The sequence below is a fragment of the Stegostoma tigrinum genome, chromosome 30 (assembly GCF_030684315.1).
Source record: "Stegostoma tigrinum isolate sSteTig4 chromosome 30, sSteTig4.hap1, whole genome shotgun sequence".
Lineage (NCBI taxonomy): Eukaryota > Metazoa > Chordata > Chondrichthyes > Orectolobiformes > Stegostomatidae > Stegostoma > Stegostoma tigrinum.
Window position 1 is genome coordinate 4,518,018 of NC_081383.1, and position 17,686 is coordinate 4,535,703.

The 17,686-nt window shown below is 43.5% G+C and overlaps 1 protein-coding gene across 9 annotated transcripts in view; it reads left to right on the plus strand.

The window, feature by feature from the left end:
* Positions 1–15,172, plus strand: part of gatad2ab (GATA zinc finger domain containing 2Ab) — a 137,306-nt gene extending 122,134 nt beyond the window's left edge. For all 9 annotated transcript variants that reach the window (XM_048559794.2, XM_048559796.2, XM_048559798.2 and 6 more), the window contains 5 exons: positions 3,957–4,233; positions 7,513–7,715; positions 8,333–8,419; positions 13,216–13,399; positions 15,039–15,172. In XM_048559794.2, coding sequence (XP_048415751.1) covers positions 3,957–4,233; positions 7,513–7,715; positions 8,333–8,419; positions 13,216–13,399; positions 15,039–15,172 — 885 coding nt within the window. The remainder of the gene's footprint in view (positions 1–3,956; positions 4,234–7,512; positions 7,716–8,332; positions 8,420–13,215; positions 13,400–15,038) is intronic.
* Positions 15,173–17,686: the final 2,514 nt, after the last annotated feature.

The following is a 17,686-nucleotide window of genomic DNA, read 5'->3' on the forward strand; positions in this document are numbered from 1 at the left end:
TTGTTGCATTTAAGGGCTGACTGTATCATTACCTGAGGACTCATGAATGGATCAGAGCATTCTTCTGGCCACCACTCAACCACTCATTTTTGACTTTAGTGGACTGGATGGTTACGTTGATCCTGCCTTATGGACTCCTGGGAAAGTCTCAGAATCTAGTTTAAGAAACAGTCAGTCTGGACTGTGACAGTCTGGGCGTTTCTGAAGAAGGGCCTAGGCCCGAAACGTCAGCCTTCCTGCTCCTCTGATGCTGCTTGGCGTGCTATGTTCATCCAGCTCTATGCCTTGTTACCTCAGTCTGGACTGTGAAACCATTTATCTGCCCCATCGCCCATATCCCTTGATAATTTTACCCATGAGTTTGAAGGTAAGCACATTGCAGATTGAATATAATGTGAATAATTGTAGGTTTATCCACGTCACTAAAAAGAATGATGATGCAGACTATTTCTTAAATGGTGAGGGATAGGAAGTGTTGATTTCTCAAAGGACTGTAGAATTATAGAATTCTTACACTCAGGAAGCAGGCCATACTGACCCTCTGAAGAGCATCCCACCCAGTTCCCATAACCCCACATTTCTCATGGCTAACCCACCTAGCCTGCACATCCCTGGACACTATGGGCAATTTAGCATGGCCAGTCCACCCAACCTGTACATTTTTGGACTGTAGGAGGAAACTGGAGCATCCAGAGGAAACCCACACAGATACAGGGAGAATGTGCAAACTCCGCACAGACAGTCACCCAAGAGTGGAATTGACCCAGGGTCTTTCGTGCTGTGAGGTAGCAGTGCTGGCCACCATGCCACTCTGAGATGTCTTTGTTCATGAGTCATTGTGTGCTAACTTGCAGGTACAGTAAGCAGTTAGGAAGGCATATGATATGTCACCCTTTGTTGTAAGTGGAGTTAAATACAAAAATTTCTTCACGTGGTGGTAGATCTTTGAAATGCTATACCCTAGAAGGTTGTGGAGGCTCAGTCATTCACTAAGTTCATGATCGAGATAGATTGCTAGATATTAAGGACATCAGGAGACATAGAGATTTATAAAAGTCATGAGGGTCATCAACAGGGTGAATAGACAATGTCTTTTCCCCAGAATAGGAGAGGCCAGAATTAGGGAGCACAAGTTTAAGGTGAGAGAGGAAAGATTTAAGAGGGACCTAATGGCCAACCTTTTCACACTGAGTGTGGTGCAGGTATGGATGAGCTGTCAGAGGAAGTGGTGGAGGCTAGTATGATTACAACATCTAAAGGCATCTGAGGTGGGAACATGAATAAGTAGAGTTGAGAGGGCCAAATTCTGGCAAAGGGTCTAGATTAATTTAGGATATCTGGTCAGCACAGATGAGTTGGAACAGAGGGTCTATTTCCATTTTTTTGCCATCTGCCTCTGACAGTAAATGGAAAGAGTGCAGGCAAGTGATATTAAAATAGACGATCATCTATGATTTGCTTGAATGGTAGAGCAGAGTTGAGGGCCAAAATGGCCTAGTTCACATATTTCTTATGTTTCATCCCTTCTGCCTCTCCTTGAGAACAGCAATGCTAGTTTCATCTGAGTGCCATTTCACCTTCTCGCGCCCGTATATTTTCCATCTCTTCCAGTAAATTTCTGAAGAAGACATAGCCAAAACTAATCCAGTTCTTCCCTTGACTGCTTCAGATTGAAAATGTCGGCAGCATGGCTTCTAATCTTCAACGCAGTTGAAGGAAATAGCACTCATTTAGTCTGTTGTGGTTGATAAGGTTTCACATGGTAGGCTATTGGAGAAAATACAGAGGCACGGGATTGAGGGAGATTTAGCAGTTTGGATTAAAAACTGGCTTTCTGTAAGAAGGCAACGAGTGGTGGTTGATGGAAAATATTTAGCTTGGAGTCAGGTCATTAGTGGTGTGCCTCAAGGATCTGTTTTGGGACCACTGTTGTTTGTCATTTTTATAAATGACTTGGACACAGGCGTAGGTGGATGGTTTAGTAAGTTTGCAGATGACAGTAAAGTCGGTGGAGTGGTGGACAATGTGGAAGAATGTTGCTGGTTGCAGGGAGACTTGGATAAACTGCAGCATTGGGCTGAAAGGTGGCAAATGGAGTTTAATGCAGATAAATGTGAGGTGATTCACTTGGGAAGAATAATAGGAAGGCAGAATACTGGGTCAATGGAAAGATTCTTGGTAGTGTGGATGTGCAGAGGGATCTTTGGTGTCCATGTACATAGATCCCTGAAAGTTGCCACCCAGATTGATAATGCTGTTAAGAAGGCTTACGGTGTGTTAGGTTTTATTGGTAGAGGGACTGAGTTCCTGAGCCATGATGTCATGCTGCAAATTTAGAAAACGCTAGTGCGGCCTCATTTGAAATATTGTGTGCAGTTCTGGTCGCCCCATTACAGGAAGGATGTGGAAGCATTGGAAAAGGTGCAGGACGTTGCCTGGTCTGGAGTGCAGGCCCTATGAAGAAAGGCTGAGGGACTTGGGTCTGTTCTCATTGGAGAGAAGGAGGCTAAGAGGGAATTTAATAGAGACATACAAGATGATCAGAGGATTAGATAGGGTGGACAGTGAGAATCTTTTTCCGAGGATGATGACTTCAGCTTGTACAAGGGGGCATAGCTACAAATTGAAGGGTAATGGATTTAAGACAGATGTCAGAGGCAGGTTCTTTACTCAGAGAGTGGTAAGGGCATGGAATGCCCTGCCTGCCAATGTAGTTAACTCAGCCACATTAGGGGCATTTAAACAGCCCTTGGATAAGCATATGGATGATGATGGGATAGTGTGGGGGGTGGGCTTAGATTAGTTCACAGGTCAGCGCAACATCGAGGGCCAAAGGGCCTGTTCTGCGCTATATTGTTCTATGTTCTAAATCAAATAACTGAGGTCAGGCTGTGTTCTCAAATGGCCCTAATGACTTTGTGATCTCAGGGAGGCCTTTGCCCATTCAGCCACCAGGGGTTCTCCCTGTAATTGACCATTTCTTGAAATTGTTTCTGGAAAATAGGCTGTTTATTGTACAGTGCCCCGTTCACAAGGAAATAGATTGGAATTAACAAGCCCTGCTGTTGTCTCGCAGCCAAAGATTCAGGCATTGTGATTTGATCATAAGGTTATTTTCTCTCTTGGTGAGTTTCTCCATTGTATTTTCACTAACTTTGAGTGACCTCAGTCCATGTAATATGAGATCTGTTCCACTGAAGTTTTATAAACTTGTACACCATTTAGGAATCATTTTAGTATCCTCCTGTGGTTGTTTCCAGGTCATTTGTTGATCACTTAGTGGGAGGAAGGGAAATCACACGAGGTCAGAGTTAACTCTGGCGCCAAGCAATGAGAAACAGCTGTTCTTAGCCCCACTCCTGGAAAATGCGAGTCCAGCAAGTATCAGGGACTTGCCGTGTGTGATGACCTACCTGTTCATTGGTTTGTTGAGCAATGCTTGCACATGAAAAATAGGAATAACATCAGCTGTAAGCTCCCTTCTAAATCACGCGGCATCACTGCTTGGACATGTATACTGTTCGTTCAACACCACTGGGTCAGGTGCTTTCATAATGAAAACATACATGGTGCAAGTTGGCGGCTTCTCAAGGGCACACAGGGATAACTATTGGAGTGCTGGTGACACCTCGAATGTTTTTCAGTTGAACACAGTTGATTCATTTCGTTGAGTGCTACTTTTAGAACATTTTCCATGCCATAAACACACAGTTTCTTAAAGGATACAACTTGTACAGCACATGCAATCAGGGACAGTATGGCCATGTCTGTGAATGAATGCATAAACCTTTGTGTTTGGGATTGGTAGCAGAAGGGTTAATGGTACCTTTAGAACTAGGCTGCAGAAACAATCCATGTACTTGAGAAAAGATAATGTTGGGGTGCTTAATGGGGGAAAAAATTTTGTCCTTTCTCAATTTTAACTGAGGAGCCTAATCTCTCTCATTGTTTTGCAGGCATCGAGTACGATGAAAGCCTCAGCGTTGAATTCGGCTCAGTCAAATGCCAGCACCAATACAGTGTCATCAGTCATGAATTCCAATGACTCACCAGCCAGTCGGCAGGCAGCCGCCAAGCTTGCTCTCCGGAAGCAGCTGGAAAAGACATTGCTGGAAATCCCACCACCCAAACCGCCAGCCCCTGAGCTGAACTTCCTACCCAGTGCTGCAAATAATGAGTTCATCTACTTAGTGGGCCTGGAGGAGGTGGTGCATAATCTTCTAGAAACCCAAGGTAGAGTTATAATTGAAACAAAGAACTGTGGATGCTGGAGATCTGAAACAAAAACAAATTGCTGGAGAAACTCAGCAGGTCCGGCAGCATCTATAGAGAGAAACAGTTACGGTTTCTAGTCTAGTTCTGACTTTTTATTGTTTGGTAGAGTTCTTGTGCGCAATGTTTTGCTTAGAGCTGTAGAAACCTGGGTTTTGGTTTTGGTTTTTAAAATTGGGGTAATTGATTAAATTGTGGCATTACTCAAGTACTGGATTTGAGATGTTGAACTCCTCAAAGATGTAATAATATGTAGCATGGAGGGAAGCAGCGTTGTAGTGGTCATGTCACCAGACTAGTAATCCAGAACGCCAGGCTAATGTTCTAGAGGCATGGGTTTGAATCCTACCTTGACAGGGAGTGAAATCTGAATTCCATAAAATCTGGAATGAAAAGCTGGTCTAATGTCAACTTTGTAGCCACTGTCACTTATATTTTTTAAATATCCCATATGGTTCAGTAATGCCCTTTAAGGAAAGAAATCTGCCATCCTGCGTGTGTCCAGACTGACAGCAAAGTGGTTGACAATTAACTATTCCGTGGGGCATTCAGAGACAAGCAGAAAGTACTGGCTTAGCCAGCAGTGCCCACACATATGAATGAATATTTATAAAATATTCTTGGAATAATGCAGCAAAATCATTGAACTTGACTGTGTAAGCTCTTTAACAGGGCTCTCCAGGTGGTGCTGCTGCTTTTCTCTTCATTCATAACACATTTTTTCCCTTTTTAAGTATTTATCCAGGTTCATTTTGGAAGTTGTTATTGAATTAGCATCTCTGTTCAGGCATTGTATTTCCACTCATTCCAACTCTTTTTTTTACTATTCACCTATTAAATCAATGTTCTCCATCATTACACCAGTCGGATGAAATCTGATCCACAAGATCTTTGGATTTCAGGCCAGAAGGCAGTCGATCAGCCCACAGTTTCAACCAATGATAATGTTTGGTGGGTTTCTGCAGAACATTGGCTATGGATGGAGTCAGCCATAAATTCCAAGACTGTATTGTAAACCTGAAAGTGTTGTTTTTGATTTTTTTAGTTAATGTTTGGGATGAGACGCAAGTATTTCAGATCAATGTTTCACCTACATGATCAGCCAGATGATTCCATGTAGGTTACTGTGAAGGACTCACCTTCTCAACCACTCGCTTCGCTTGAGGTGTGATGACTGTCATGTTAACCCACCAGCGGTCACACATTGTCTCATGGGAGAGTAGCAATATGGTCTAGTAGGACTGTGGCGACTTCACCTTACTTACCTTTACATTCCAGCATACCCATGGTAATCTTTCTTCACCTTGGTAATCAAAAATCTGTCCACCTCTGCCCTAAAAATATTTTAAGATTGTGCAAAAGCTGCCTTTTGAGGGACGCTGTTCCAAAGACACTCGAACCTCAGGGAAAAAATACTTCCTCATCAGTTTTAAATGAGCACTCCTTATCGAGTTCTAGATTCTTACACAAGAAGGGACATCCTTTCCACATGCATCTAGTCAAGTTTCCTTAGGATCTTATGTTTCAATTTAGTTACCTCTGGCTGCTCAAAACTCTAGACGATGCAGGCCTAGCCTACTTGGCCTTTCCTAGTATAGTGACTGTACATCAAAAACAAAGTGCTTCATTAGCAGTGAAGTGCTTCACGAAAAACTTGGCAGAAGCACATGTACAATTCAGTTACAAAAGGGGTAATTTATTTCCCAAATTAACCAATCACGAAAGGTTACATTTATACAGCACTTCTAACATAGTGAAGCATCCTAAGATGCTTCAGTGACAGTATTTGATGCGAGTTAAGCCTAACCTCCACCTTCCCAGCTTTAACTGTCCACAAGTATCAATGGACAAATGGGAATATTTTTTGCTTATGGGATACAGGTGTCACTGACTTGTACATCTTTTGTTACCCATCTCTAAATACGCAGACTCAACCCTGTTGCTAGGGCTGCAAGTCACATGTAGGCCAGATTGGGTAAGGACAGTAGATTTCCTTCCTAAAAGGACATTAGTGAACAAGGTGGGTTTCAGTGGGTGGGTAGCAATTGACATGGTTGCTGTTAAGCCAGCTTTTTAATTCCAGATTTTGTAGAAACAAATTCAGATTTGAAACCACAGACTCAGTCAGCACAGAAACAGACCATATGGTTCCACTCGTCCATGCTGACCAAGTTTCCCAAACTAAACTAGTCCCACTTGTTTGCATTTGGCCAATTTGCTTCTAAAACTTTTCTATTCATGTACCTAACCATCCTACGTAAAGAAGATGCCCCTCAGGTTCCTTTTTCAGGCTTTCTCCTCACCTTAAAAATATGCCCTCTGGTTTGGCAATCCAATACCTTAAGGGAGAGATATTTGCTATTCACCTAATCTGTGCACTTCATGTTTTGATAAATCTTTATAAAGTCACTCTTCAACAGCCTTCACTCCAGTGGAAAAAGTTGTCAGGCCTATCCAGTCTTTCCTTATAATTCAAACCCTCCAGTCCCAGCACCATTCTTGTAAATCTTTTTTGAACCCTCTCCAGTTTACTAACATCCTTCTATAGTAGGGTGACCAGAAGTGTACACGTACTCCAGAAGAGGCCTCACCGATGTCCTGTACGACCTCAACATGGCATCCCAACTCCTGTACTCAGTGGTCTGAGCATTGAAGGCAAGCGTGCTAAATGCCTTTTTAACCATCCTGTCTACCTGTGATGCAAGCTTCAAAGAACTGTGTACCTCATCCCCAAGGGGTCTCTGGTCAACTGCACTACCCTAGGCCCTACCATTAACTATGCAAGTCCTACCCTTGTTTGACCAAAATGCAATATCTTGCATTTGTCCAAATTCAACTCCATCTGCTACTGTTCAACCCATTGGCCCAAATGATCAAGATCCCTTTGTAATCTTGGATAACCTCCTTCACTGTCAACTGTTCCACCAATCTTGGTGTCATTCACAAACTTACTCTCAATACCTCCGAAATTCCATCCAGATTGTTCATATAAACTCATGTCCCCACAGCACTGGCCAGTGGTTCTAGATTACTGGCCCAATGCCTTATCAATAGGCTGCCAGCTCTTTAACGGCTGTGAATGTACCACGTTCCTACAGTGTTTCTTAGCTGTTCAGAATAGACTTTTCCTGATATTCAATAAAATGGATGAAATCAGTCTCAAAGCAATGGACTGGATGTAAGGGAGCAAGGTGTGTTCATTTAGTGTACAGGCTGTGATGTATTTCCTTACATTCATAGGTAAAAGTTCAGTACCGGGATTGACCCAAGAGCCATACGCCTGTTCTCAATGTAAAACTGATTTCACCTGTCGCTGGAGGCAAGGGAAATCTGGCACTATCATGTGTGAGCAATGCGTGACGTCGAACCAAAAGAAGGCATTGAAAGCTGAGCATACCAATCGTCTGAAAGCAGCATTTGTGAAGGCCCTTCAGCAAGAACAGGTGAGCAATTTGCAAACCTATCCACCTGTACTGAACTCCAGTGTTTTACAGTGACAGACCTCTCCCCCTGGTATTGTACTCCAGTGTTACATAGAGACAGACCTGTCCTCACCAGTTCTGTAACACAGTGTCATACAGTGACAGACCTGTCCATACCACTGTATCCCACTGTTGTACAGTGACAAGCTGGTCCCCACCAGTACTGTACTCCATTGACCTATACCGCACCCCCATGTTAGACAGGAACAGATCTATGCCACTCAGTGGTTCTGCACCATTTTATATTTTAAGTATTACTTTTTAATTTTTTCCTGTGTAACTGTTGTCACTTACCCTCTGTTGTGTGATTGACATGCCACTGCCTTGGAGGATAAAGAGTTTTTTTAAACTTTGAGAGGGGAGAGAATTCACCCTACCAGTAAATAGCTTGGTTTCCAGGACAGTTATCTCTCTGAGGCTGGAACATGAGATTCTTCAACAACAACAGTCTGAGTGGCTTTGGAGGATGATAGCGATTGAGGGGCCAGAGCCCCCACTACATGTAGATGGCTGTCTCCATGCTGCATAGCTATGAGGGAGAGACTGGCGTAGAAACAAACCACTCCTCTGTTTTACAGGAGATTGAACAACGGATACTGCAACAGACATCATCGACTGTACAGAGCAAGCAGGACTCTGCAGTACAGCACCATACGTTGAAACAGGTATGGAAGACAAGTAAAAGCAAAATGTTGTGGGTGTTGGAGATCTAAACTAAATGCAAATTGCTGGAGAAACTTGGCAAGTCTGGCAGTATCCTTGGAGAGAGAAACACAGTTAACACTATCAGTTTAATGCAACTTCTTCAAAACTGTAAAATTCTTAAACTGGACACATTGGACTTAAATTTCACCTTTTTTCACCACATGTACTGCAAGACCTGAGTTTTTCCTGACTTTATTTTGATTATAGAAGACAAGCCTGTCACAAAATTAACATATAAAATTAACAAGCACTGAATTGCAAAACTGACTCCTGGATTAGTTATTCCTATTCTGGCTTCTGGCAGCAATCTACTTGTGCTCACAGCAAATGAGGCATTTTCCATGGACATGTCTACCCACTGTGTGGACTGAAACTGAGCACATCATGGATGCAATGAATGTGTTAGCATGCTGCAGGATTAACGAGTGTCACTTTCTCTTCTGCATTCCACATTAGAACAGCGTACTAAATGTCCACACAACTGTCTCGAATGCTCTACAAGGTGGAAAAATGCCTTCCAGACAGGCCTCCTATTAATAAAATGTGAGGCTGGATGAACACAGCAGGCCAAGCAGCATCTCGGGAGCACAAAAGCTGACGTTTCGGGCCTGGACCCTTCAGCAGAGAGGGGGATGGGGAGAGGGAACTGGAATAAATAGGGAGAGAGGGGGAGGCGGACCGAAGATGGAGAGTGAAGAAGATAGGTGGAGAGAGTATAGGTGGGGAGGTAGGGAGGGGATAGGTCAGGGAGGTGGGATGAGGTTAGTAGGTAGATGGGGGTGCGGCTTGGGGTGGGAGGAAGGGATGGGTGAGAGGAAGAACCGGTTAGGGAGGCAGAGACAGGTTGGACTGGTTTTGGGATGCAGTCGGTGGGGGGGAAGAGCTGGGCTGGTTGTGTGGTGCAGTGGGGGGAGGGGACGAACTGGGCCGGTTTAGGGATGCGGTGGGGGAAGGGGAGATTTTGAAACTGGTGAAGTTCACATTGATACCATTAGGCTGCAGGGTTCCCAGGCGGAATATGAGTTGCTGTTCCTGCAACCTTCAGGTGGCATCATTGTGGCACTGCAGGAGGCCCATGATGGACATGTCATCTAGAGAATGGGAGGGGGAGTGGAAATGGTTTGCGACTGGGAGGTGCAGTTGTTTGTTGCGAACTGAGCAGAGGTGTTCTGCAAAGCAGTCCCCAAGCCTCCGCTTGGTTTCCCCAATGTAGAGGAAGCTACACCGGGTACAGTGGATGCAGTATACCACATTGGCAGATGTGCAGGTGAACCTCTGCTTGATGTGGAATGTCATCTTGGGGCCTGGGATAGGGGTGAGGGAGGAGGTGTGGGGGCAAGTGTAGCATTTCCTGCGGTTGCAGGGGAAGGTGCCGGGTGTGGTGGGGTTGGAGGGCAGTGTGGAGCGAACAAGGGAGTCACGGAGAGAGTGGTCTCTCCGGAAAGCAGACAGGGGTGGGGATGGAAAAATGTCTTGGGTGGTGGGGTCGGATTGTAAATGGCGGAAGTGTCGGAGGATGATGCGTTGTATCCGGAGGTTGGTAGGGTGGTGTGTGAGAACGAGGGGGATCCTCTTAGGGCGGTTGTGGCGGGGGTGGGGTGTGAGGGATGTGTTGCGGGAAATACGGGAGACGCAGTCAAGGGTGTTCTCGATCACTGTGGGGGGAAAGTTGCGGTCCTTGAAGAACTTGGACATCTGGGATGTGCGGGAGTGGAATGTCTTATCGTGGGAGCAGATGCGGCGGAGGCGGAGGAATTGGGAATAGGGAATGGAATTTTTGCTGGAGGGTGGGTGGGAGGAGGTGTATTCTAGGTAGCTGTGGGAGTCGGTGGGCTTGAAATGGACATCAGTTACAAGCTGGTTGCCTGAGATGGAGACTGAGAGGTCCAGGAAGGTGAGGGATGTGCTGGAGATGGCCCAGGTGAACTGAAGGTTGGGGTGGAAGGTGTTGGTGAAGTGGATGAACTGTTCGAGCTCCTCTGGGGAGCAAGAGGCGGCGCCGATACAGTCATCAATGTACCGGAGGAAGAGGTGGGTTTGGGGCCTGTGTAGGTGCGGAAGAGGGACTGTTCCACGTAACCTACAAAGAGGCAGGCATAGCTGGGGCCCATGCGGGTGCCCATGGCCACCCCCTTAGTCTGTAGGAAGTGGGAGGCCTCCTATTAAGGTCTGCAGCAGAAATATGAATGTTTTGCAGGGTATAATTTATGCAAAGGTAAAATCCAATGAGTGGTGTATTGCTTGACTTTGACCAATTTGTTGCATAGATTTCTGAGCTCAAAGTGACTGAAGTTTTTAATATTTGTGAAGTTCATTCAACTGTAACTCTGATAGCCAGTTGGTGAAGGCAGAAATTAGAGCTGGCCTTTACTTGGAATCAGTTTACTTAGAATGAAATATTACAGTTGTATACCTCGTCAAAGAGCCCAGATTCTGAGAGTGTCTCTTTATGTGCTTGAAGAATCACCTCAACTAAATTAACTAATTACTGGTTAGCAGTTCTTAAATAGGTCTCTTTGTACACAGAAGTTAGACCTTAATGCCACATTCTTCTAAATGCTAATGAATAATCATGCTGGAGCATACAAACTTCTGAAGGGGCTTGATAGGATAGTTGTTGAGCAGATAGTTCCACTATTGGGGAAGTCTTGACTGGGGAGCATAGTTACAGAAGAAAAGGACATTCTTTTCCTTTCTTAGGAACTCCTCCTCCTGAAGGGTAGTAAATTTCTGGAAGTCTCTAGCCCAGAGATTTGCAGAGGCTGGAACACTGAAGCTATTTAAAGAGGAGATTGTTAGATGGTTGAAATATGAGGCAGTCGCGGAGCTGGCACAAAAGAATAGTTAAAGACCAGGGTAGATCACCCATGACGGTGTACAAGAGCTGACTGGAGCTAAATGGCCTCCTTTTTTAAATGTTTTTACGTGTTCAAAGTGGTCATCCGATGCCCTTCTTCAGTACACATTTGATTCAAATTTATACAATCAACAACTCAATTCCTGAATTGTGATTTGGATAGCAGGACTGTTTCAGCTGTCAGCTTTGATATAGAGCTAAGTGGTCGAAATAAATACCCTGAAGATATTGTAATAAGCTATGCTAATGTGCCTTTTAGAGGCACCTCTAATATTCACCCCACATTTTCATGTATATATGTAAAATACAGTAGTAAGGGTCACAGTGCTGATCCTTGTGGTACACTGCAGGACACGGGCTTCCAGTCACTCAAACAGCCTTTTACCACTACCCTGTGTCACCTATCACTAAGCCAATTTCTGATCTATCTCACCAAGTTTCCCTGAATTCGTGTGCTGTAACCTTCTCAATCAGTCTGCCATGTGGGTGCTTGTCAGAAGCTTTGTTAAAATTTTTATAAACTACATCAGCTGAACTTTCCTCATTGATACATTTGTTAGAATTTTTTTGAAAATATGATCAAATTTGTTAGACATGACCTACCTCTGTCAAAACCATGCTGACTATCCCTAATTAACCCGTGTCTTTTCACGTGAGTATTAATTTTGTCCCTTCAGAATTTTTTCCTATGGTTTCCCTACCAGTGAGACTAACTGGTCTGTAATTTCCTGTTTCATCTTTATCACCTTTCTTAAAAAGTGGAAGCACATTAGCCGTCCTCCAGTCTTCTAGCACTTACCCTGTGGCCAGAGTTGAACTTCACTGACTCAGTAACAGGCAGAAAGACTAGATTGTGGGATGGTGGAAGTTTGGAACTCAGTCACTGAAAGCGTGGCACAGGTAGAAATGCTCATTACATTTGCAAAGTATTTGCATATGCACTGCAAGTGCTGGATCGTACAAGGCTATGGACCAAGAGCTGGAAAGTAGAATTAGGTGGATAACTCATTTGACAAGCACAGATGGGCCAAATAAATGTCTTTTTTTTTATGTTTGAGTGCTGACTGAAGTCTCCAGTGTTTGATGTCTTGCCTTGTTTGTGCTCAGACCTGAGATGACCTCTGCTGCATGCATGATGAGCAACAGCAGGAGAGATTAAAACTTTGAGAAGGAAGTTACCTTTGATAAAATTGAAAACTTCATCAGAACAGGTTTAGGCAATCATTACTGAACTTAAAGAAAGCAAGCTTTGAATCTTTAAAACTGATTCATCAAGACTGAAATGATGACCATGAATCCATTGCCAATTGTCAGATAAACCCACCTGGGCCACTAACATCCCTTAGGGGAGGAACTGCTGTCTTGGTGTGGCTTACATGTGACTACAGACCCACAGCAATGTGGTTGACTGTTAATGGCAGTTAGGGATAGGTAATAAATGATGGCCGAGCCAGTTATGTCCACGTCCCATTAATGAATTAAAAAAAATTAGAAACTTCTTCCCATCCAAGGGTCATGGTTCATTTAGAGGAATTAGATCTTGTTTTTCTCAAAAGAAGCAATCCAACTGAATATTCTAAAAGACTAACAAGAGTTGTCATTCACTGGGATAAGCTATAGCTTGAAGTGAATAATTACAATTTCTGTGCAATGAACAAAGTATTCTCTTTGAAAGTTAGGACTTTGCACAGCAAGGGGGACTTAACTTGTCATCCAGTCCTCCTTGTACTTGCCCTAAGGGGGTTTTCTCAATGCTGAACCACTGCACAAACGTGAGAGTCTTTAGTTCCAAACTTCATTATCTCTTGAGTACAGAATCTGTGTCAAGTAAGTGGATAATAATTGAATCTTACTTTATTACAAATTTTAAAAAAACTATGATGAATTTAATTTATCCAGAGCTCTGGCCAGCTGTCTCGAGGGCCACAGTCAATTACAACCAACCCCCGAGGAGTGCTGCACACGTTTAGCCAATCGTCTCAACTGCAGAACGCTGCTCTTGTCAGCAGGCAAAATAAGCACACCGAGCGAGCTGGGAGCAAGGGTAACACCGCCACCTGGAGGAAGCAGATCAGCAACACAGGTAGAACCAGAAGATATTCCATTTGTTTCTCTGTCTCTTGCTGCCAGGCGTTCTCAGTCTGCATATTTACTATGTGAAACAATCTGACAGGCTTCTACTTTGCTTCAAGCTGGATGCACAGCAGGTTGCATGAACCTGTCCTGATTTTCGGTCTAACCTGTATGAGGTGGAATGCAACAATTGTTTGCATTTGCAGAGGATCTTCAAAATAGTAAAACATCCTAAGGGACTTCACAGGAGCACTATTAACCAGTGTTTGAAACTGAGCTACCAACAGCTTAAGGAAAGAAAAACACCTTACAGGGAGCAGAACGTAACAGATATATGGGGAATGAAGGTGCAGTCTTCACTTTGTGAGAGCAACGAAAGTGGGGGGGTGGTAAGGCCAGAAATTGGAGGAAGGCCCAAAGCTCTTCAAGTGAAGGACCTTACAGGTGGTGAGGGTAGGAAGGGCTATGAATGCAAAATTAAATGAGACTAACGTTGACATGGAAGGAAAAGTTGAGAATGCTGGAAATCAGCTAAGTCATAGATTTGTAATGCACAATGAAACATTAATTAACATCCATTCTGACACCTTAGACAGAATCAGCAGCTCTGTTTAATCTGATTGTGATGACTTGCTAGAGTTGAGTTCCATGCCACATTTGCTTGTGTGTCCCTATAATTTGTTGTCTCTTGCTTCTGTCTCCCTTGTATCCTTTGCTGACTGGTGCTACTCTTTTCTGACCTTTGTATCTTATGAAGTCTCCATATAGATTGTTCCTTCATTGGGTTAATTTATTCTTTTTTGTGGTTTTGCATGTTTTAAATGGCAAGTTTAGTGATATGATTTGTTTTTAATGTATCGGGGATGTATGTCCGAGCTGTGTTGTGTTCTGTGGGTTCTACAAAGGGGACAGTTTTCTGTTGCACTTCCCCTACAAGTGAGACTTCCCCAGCTTGACCATAATGCAGCTATGAACTTTGTATTTCTGGGTGCTGTTTACTCAGGTTTGTAGCGTGAGTTGTATGAGGGGAATGGGTGTGGCGAAGAGTAGCTTGCTGTGGTGCTGTACTTCAAAAGGCCGGTATGCTGTATAAATCTGAGTGAAACATTGCTGTGGGCAGGTCGTCAAACATAACCGAATGCTTTTCTTTCAAAACAATCCTGCTTTACCCAATTTGAATTAAAATTAAACTTAACAAGATTCCCAGAAAGTTGCTTTACAGATCCTCTAATCTGTAACATTGCAACTCCCACATTAATTTTGAGTTTCCCCTCACCCAGATCTGAGAAGTGATACAGGAAGTATCATTGCTTCGTAGCTGTTTCACGCATTTTAATTTACTCCATCTGGTGCAGGCAGCTGCTTCATATTCTAATCTCGAATGCTTCAGAAAATGTACTTTGAGTACAGGATAGAGTTGAGTTTGAACTTTAAGACACCTAAAAGGGCGAAAGAATTTGTAGTGGTCAAGACTGTTAGTTGACAGGGAGACAAGGTGATGATGGAATGGGGATTGATAACGCCAGCCAATGTACCAGCTTCCAGTCAGATATAAATAATTTGGCATTGGCTCATCAGATTCTGTTAATAATTCTGAGGATGCTGTTTCTTTTGATGCAGTGGATAAGTCTTGCCAATTTCAATTTCAGGAGTTACAATGGCATACGCTAGCCCGAATCTATCGATGCACAAGACAACTTCAGCTGTGGAACGTCAGCGCGAGTACCTGCTGGACATGATCCCTTCACGATCTATCAGCCAGTCAGCCACCACATGGAAATAAATTGGGATGGGTTGGGGGGGGAGGGAGAGGGAGGGAGGGAGGGAATAAGCTCCAAGAGACAACCACCAAAACCTTGCACCCCTCTTTACTTTAACATACAGTCCAACAGTCAAAGGTGTGGGGCCAATGTCAACCTAGCAACCCTGCCATTTTCCCATAGCTCTGTTCAGATGGAATCTGGATTTCTTTACCTTTTGGACACTTCTTACACAATGTATAAGGAAAGTTACAACATGTGACTGTTAGGAATGATTATTCATTTTGTTGGATTATAATGAAAATTGTATGGGGAAATGAGAATATTTTTTACATGCTCTTTGTGTGTGTGTGTGTGTGTGTGTGTTTTTGAGAGTGTGTGTGCGCGCGTGAGCGCATATAGGAGTGCGTGCCTGTATGTGTAACTGAGTGTGTGCCATTGTTTCTCGCCTCCATAGTATAAAGGACACCACCATAGGTCTCAAGTTCTACAATAGCAGTATAGTTTTTTTTAGGGGCTTTCTCATTCTCTATCATGTCCACAAACACACTAACCCTGTCAATCAGTGTGAGGGTGAAATTGAGAAGACGGCTTTTGAGTCAGTTACAGTTGTGACAATTTGGAGCGTTGCATTTTTAGGAACAGACTTGAAATGCAGTCTGGGCAATGTTGAAGGATCACCAGTTCTTGCTGTCCAAATTATGAGGACTCTCCGATGATATAGATATATATAAATATACATATATATTTGTAACTCCCATTCTTCCACTCCTGAAGTGTCTTGCTTAATTGCTTTTAAGCAAACTCTGGATCTTTGCAGATTCCAATGACCCTCTGCACCTTGCCCACTTGCAAGCCAAGCTTTAAACAAGGGTTACCTTTTACAGCAAAAATTCAAATTTGACTGAGAGAAGTAAGTGATTATGTGCAATGATGCTGGTGCTTTCCAGTGTGTGTTTCCTAGCTGCCCTACGACTCGCTTTGCGTCAATAGTATGAGTAAACAAGTAACTCCTGCTCTTTCACAAATCCCAACAAACGCACATTGAACATAACTCAGTTTGTAAGCAGCATACTTAACACTGGCAATAGACGGGTAACCTAAAACACAGGTCATTTTCTGTTGCTTTGAGTGGAGAAATTATTTTGACAAGGGTTTTGTGTTTTTTTTGGAAGCTCAATATGAAGTTACTCACTGGTGAGCAAGCTACCCTTGAATGCCATTTCCATTCTAGTCAAAGATATGACCTGAGCACTGAAATTCCTCCACTTTGCTGCAGAGACTTCAGGAGGGGAGGTCAATTTTTCTGCCCTCTTGCTCCTCCACCACCTCCATTGTGGCCCTGCTATTGTTTGAAAACCTTTGCATGGGGTAATTACTCAATTACTCCAATTAGTATCATCCTTGTGGCAGGTCTAGCTCCTATGCTCCCGATGCTGGATTTTATTATGTGCCTGGATCTTTGTTCCATAATCATTTGAGGGGCAGGGTAGATCGTACACTGAACTTCACTAGAGGAGGAAGCTCTTGCAGTTTCTGCCAGTCCATTTGAGACAGCTGCCCTTGCCTGAATGCTGCAGTGCTCTAGTTGAAGATGAGCCATGCGTTTACATTTGGACAGTGGCAGGGACTCAGAGGTGGGTCGAGGCTATTTGATCATGGGCACTTGCTGCTTAAAGCCAGAGCTGGGAAGAGACTGTGTGATATAGATGTGATTTTAAAAACATGGACATCCACAATGTTAAACTGTGACCAAGCATCTACACACTCTGTTTTGAGCTCCAAGAAACTGGAATTGACAAAATGTTATTTTAACACACTTGCTTTGCTTCCAGTGCAAATAATTTCCTTTAATGTTTAGGGAGATTTTTATTCTCCCTCATTTTTTTATTTGTTGTCCAATTAGCCATTATAAAGATTTTGCCGGTTGTCCCTATTTTTCTCCTATAAATCTTACGGGCTCTCTTTTTTTGAACAAGAAATTTAATATACCAGAGTAGGGTTATTATTGTTGAGTGGAGTTGCATCATTGCAAAGTGTGGTGTTGTAATTTTCAGAAATCTAATCGGATCCTCATCATGGAAGTGGGTCAAAAGAGGATGCTTCCAATTTGATAATGTGCATAAAGGTAAGAGTTTATGCACTGTTCAGCTTCTAAGCCTAATGAAGTGCTCCCAGGGTCAAATAAGGAACAGCAGAGATCTAGTGAATGCACCACTATGCCCCACAACAGTATTTTCAGGTTCATTCCTCTTTTGATCCCAGCAGATGGAGGCACCAAGAAGTAAGTGGAAGTGCTCCCCTCTGCCTTTTTATCCGTTGTTAGGAAAAAGTTTACCAAAGTTTATGCTGCCGATGATCATTGTGATTCAGAGTGGGAAGACCCATTTGCGTGTATGGAAAAGGATAGTGGAGTTTCTGTGGGTCTATGTCATAGTGAAAGGGGCAGTGAGGAGGCTTTCACACACTGGTCGCTGCTCCAGATTGTCTTCTGTATTCTGGTTCTGTGTTACTATCAAAATGTTTTTTGCCCCCCC